This window comes from Lipotes vexillifer, unplaced genomic scaffold (assembly GCF_000442215.2).
Source record: "Lipotes vexillifer unplaced genomic scaffold, Lipotes_vexillifer_v1.1 scaffold593, whole genome shotgun sequence".
NCBI lineage: Eukaryota > Metazoa > Chordata > Mammalia > Artiodactyla > Lipotidae > Lipotes > Lipotes vexillifer.
This window is the reverse complement of record NW_006773778.1, coordinates 881629-886459: the sequence shown is the minus strand read 5'-3', so window position 1 is coordinate 886459 and position 4831 is coordinate 881629. Positions and strand designations below refer to the sequence as shown.

General features: G+C 38.5%; 1 protein-coding gene across 1 annotated transcript in view; it reads right to left on the bottom strand.

Annotated features, from left to right (window-relative positions):
* The window catches only part of YAP1 (Yes1 associated transcriptional regulator), a 103180-nt gene extending 98410 nt beyond the window's left edge, over positions 1-4770 (bottom strand). Inside the window, exons 1-2 of the mRNA XM_007448564.1 lie at positions 4684-4770; positions 2086-2336 (exon numbers count right to left, since the gene is read on the bottom strand). Of these exons, the coding sequence (XP_007448626.1) occupies positions 2086-2336; positions 4684-4770 (338 nt within the window). The remainder of the gene's footprint in view (positions 1-2085; positions 2337-4683) is intronic.
* Between the last annotated feature and the right edge of the window lie 61 nt (positions 4771-4831).

The window sequence follows — 4831 nt, the reverse complement described above, 5'->3', positions numbered from 1 at the left end:
TAAGGTCGGAAAACAACAACTAGTTGTTTCCCTACATTCCTGACATGTACCAAATAATCCATGATTTTGCCTGCTTTTACTGACCAAGATACATCTAACAGGGAAAACATTTCTATTCCTGGTTTGATATGAGAAAATTATTCCATGGTGTCAAAAATCTTCATGTTTCTCATATAATAAATCTACTTTTACTTCCACGTGAGAGTCCCTCAAAAATCTTAAAGAATAATCATGTTTATCTCTCTTCTTCCCAGTTTTTCATTTCCATGGTAACCATTACCCATATGGCATAATTTTCGTATCATTTTGTCCTGGTTTACCTTTGCTACAGGCTCACTTGAGCGGGGTGCTTGGGGTGGTGTGGTGTGTGTGTGTGTGTGTATACCCTTCATTAATCCATCTTTGAGAGAAACACTTCTCAAAGGAAGAACCATTGGAAACTAAGAAATAAAGTATAGAACATTTCAGGTCAAAACAAAAAGATCATTCAAAATAATAAAAATGTAGGCCCATGTCACCTAGAAGCAATTATTACAAGATACAAAAGACTAAAAGAGGAGCATAAATGTTGCTCTTTAATCATAGACTTTTAGCTATAACATCAACCAAAGAGGAGAGGCAAGCCAGCTATTAAGCTGTTTAAAAATCTCCCCAGGTCAGCATGTGATCCAGCAGGGAGAGGTTCAAAAAAGTACAGCCTTTCTTTTTCCTAACAACCTGGTTTGTTTCCACTCCTTTCCCTTCAAGACACATCCCTCACAGCTAGTAGCTCTTTCAATCATTTACTCTGGATGTCTGCTTGAGAACAAATAATCTTGCTCATGCAGATGAGTCTGCCAGACTTGTGTGTACTTTCCAGTCTCAGGCCCTTTATTGTTCTGGTTGAAACCTGACCCTTTGAAATGAATACCAGGACACCAGAAAACGAATTTAAAATATAAGAAAAAAGTTGGAGGAAAAGGGGCAAAAAACTGCAGAAACTTTTTAAGATCAAACTTTCTCCTCTGCTCTTCTAAATAAGCTTGTCACAAAACTGTATCTTACACTGCAAAGTAACAATCTGCCCCAAAAGACAATCAATATAAAATACTAAGACACACACAACATAACAATATCATTATTGTATTATCTGATCTAATGAATAAATGTTACATTTCCCTTAGGAGTAGACTGTCAGGACAGATCACAATCAAAACTTGGACTGTTTTTTACTTTATTATCTCAACATGATTAAACAGTACTAAGTAAGCAACTTTTTGGAAACATCAATTTCAGCCTATAATAATTACTGTTAGGAAACATTTTGTATATACTTATTCCAAACACACCAAATAAAAATATTAAGGTCCTACCTATAATTTCAAAACAAGAAGGGACGAAATTCTATTTTGATCTTTTCAGCTTCAATGAAATTTTGCCATTTTTTTAAAACACACAAAAAATAAGGCTGATAAAAACAAATAACCCAATGGCTTTGTTTTTGTTTTCCCAAAGAGAGATTCTGTTTTGAAGGCCTGCTAGCTCAAAGAAGTTTGACACTGAGCTTGTATATCAAGCGGGAAAATTCATATTTCTCTTTACCCTTTGAGGGAAAAATAAACTGATAAATCACATCAAACTGCAGCTAAAGGGTCTGTCATCTCACAACCTAAAGTACTATAATATTAGACTCCTAGGGAATTCCTCCTTATTTTTATAGTTCTTTTCTACCAGTAAAATGGTAGAAAAAGGTAAGTAGTACTGCACATATTCATAAACCTATGCCAGCCCCAAAACTCTCACAATTTGAAATTCTTCATGGTATCCTTTCAGTTTTGAGCTAGGCTAGTTAATAGGTTTGGCACAAACTCAAAAGGAGAACATCCAAATTGCCACAAAATAAAAGATTATTAAAAGGTTATGAACCAGGAATCCATAAAGCTTTCAAAACATTACCTAAAGAAGGTATTTAGCTCATGCTGAACTGAAAAAAAAATTATGGAAGATATAACTGAGCTTGACATAAATATTAAGTACAATATAAAAATAAATGACGTTTTATATCTTGGTACCAGAAAATTATCTCCTACCATTATTTTCACTTACTTTAAGAAGTATCTCTGACCAGAAGATGTCTTTGCCATCTCCCAGCCCGCTGGCAGAGGTACGTCATCAGGTATCTCAAAAGAAGACTGTCTAAGGTGTTGAGCAGTGGGTGTAGCTGCTGGGCCAGAGACTACTCCCGTGGGTGTCAGTGTCCCAGGAGATACGGCTCCCAGCTGCAGGGAAGCTGGAGAGGAGTGAGCTCGAACATGCTGTGGAGTCAGGGCCCCTGCAGTGCCTGCATCAGTACTGGCCTATTAGGAATATTAAAACAAAGATTTCTTAAAATTTGTTTTCAAAGAGGGTCCCTTTAGATTTCTTAGATAGATATTTGGTTGCAATGAAATTCTAAATCCAAAGGCACATTTCAACATTTAATATTTGACACAGAGGAATACAGGTTTGCACATGGATACTTTTAAACATTTACGAGAAGGTCAAGGCAGTGTGTGTGCTTCTCCAAGTTCTAAAATGTTCTAGGTATAAACAAAACCCAAGGAATATAGCTATGGATTCTTTTTCTTTCTTTTTTTTAAACTAGGTTTTACATAGTGAATGTTTTTTCCAAGCCAAGCCCTAAACACACAACAGTTGTCATTTTTTTCTCACCATGGACAAATGTCATCAGTAAAGCAACCATCAAAATTTATACAACTTTTAAGGAATACAAAAGATCCAGAAACATCCGAATATTCTTAAAAACCTCCTAATGAATGAAATAAAAACCCAGCCATATATTTGTACCTAGATGATAAAGATGCCAACAATTCCATTACAATATAACTTAAGAATTTACAAGCATATTTACAACTGTGTAGTAGCAGAAAAAAATCCTGAACTCAGACCCTAAAGTTCTGGGTTCCAGTCCAAGCTGTCTAGTGTGACACTGAACAATATCATAATCTCTGAGCCTCAAGTTTTCTCATTTGTTAAACAGCTTTTTTTCATGATGGAAAAATGAGTATATGAATTTATATCCAATAATTTGTGAACAATAGTATTTACAACCCACATTTGCAGTATTCATAATCTAGTACAGTTATTTAAATTCCTTAACTGAAGAGTTAGGGTTTATCAAAAAGAATTTCCTAGATTCATATAGGCAAGTAAGGAAGACTAAAAGCAATCAGCAGATGCATCTATGCCTTGATGTTAAATCATGTACATTCTGAGTTTCCAATCAGAATGAATTAGGACTCATTAGCAGAAATAAAAGTCAAATTTATAGATGCATGACACTTGGTTAAAAAAGGCATTAAAACAAACAAAACTAAAATAGATTATGAATAGTATGAATCCATAAACTGCTGATATAAATTACTGTGCAATTATTTACTAGAAAAATAAGTAACACTTTTTAGTTGCAATTCTTTACGGCTTATAGATGCCACAAAATGGGGAATTCAATCTCCTATGGGTATTATACTTTCAAAACATATTAACTAGCAGCATAGTCGTGTAGACTGTGGGGTGCAATGCCAACACATTTTTACCCATAATGAGTCCAGAAACTCATTTCCAGGGGTAAGAGAAAAAAGCATACCTAAGTCTACTTCTTACAAATTGAATTATTTGGGGCAAGCTGCTAAATTGTTTTTCCTTCCTCTTCCTTAGCCCAGGTTTTTGTCAGCAGGTTAAGTGAGTTTTTCTGAGTTCCAAAACCCCTTGGTCTGAGGCAGGAGAACACACCACAGGCCTGCTGCAAATAGGAGGGGCGATAGGAGTGGGGCGATAACTGTTCTTTCCACTCAAGTTACAGACGAATGGACTAACTACATCGCAGTATTTGGAAAACCAATTAACTTCTGGATAAAGTTCCTATGCTGAAGTTTAGCCTGAAGCAAGCTCTTTTTAAAAAAGTAAGGAAAGAAAGAAAAACCTACACTAAACAAATCTTCTGGGAGAGGTCAGAATGTTAACACTTTCATAACAGTTTCATTTTAATGTTGGATCACGTTGACAAAGTAATCGAACGTTGTGTATGTGGAACAGCCATGTTCATATCCTCAATAAGAATTAAAGAGCAATGGCGAGCCTCGAATTAGTCATCACTTCCCAAACATTAACTTCTAATCACAGTTGAACTAGGCAGGACACGGCCTATGAGTCAACCTGCAGTGCGTTATCAAAGGCTTCTGTTAAAACCAAAGCACGGTAAAGCTCAACTCAGGTCCTGCGCAACGTGTAGATGTGGCTAATTTAAAAACATTTCGGCAAACTGTAAATAATAGTCTCCAACGGGGAAGCCAACACGTGAACCAACTAAGTTTGAGAAGAGTAAGCCTGCCCGACTTCCAAGGCGCTAGGTGAGGGCAGGGGTGAAAGCACTAACTCCATAAACAACTTCCAGGAAAGTCTGGATCCTGTATTCAGAAAGCGCCGGGGCCGCGAAGAAAATAAATGCTTTTGGGAGGGGGAGGGGGAGAAAGAGCGAGAAACTAAATGGACTGGTTCAACCCCCACCCCTAATCAACACTGGAAAACAAGAGAACAATTATTTGACTCCCTAGGAGACTGAAGTGGACCGAGAGGCCCCGAAGGAAAGGGGGCCCAGGCCTCAACTTCACAAACTCGGCCGCCGCTGGCAGCTCACCCACACACAGATGCCAGAGGCCCCCCTCCCCCTCCCCGGCCCCGCGGCGGCGGCGGCGGAGGGAGCGAAGGTGCGGAGCGCGGCGGCGCGCGCATTGTGCAAGCCCACCGCGGCCCGGGCCCGACTCTCCCCACCCCCTTCCTTCCTCCCCCCCCC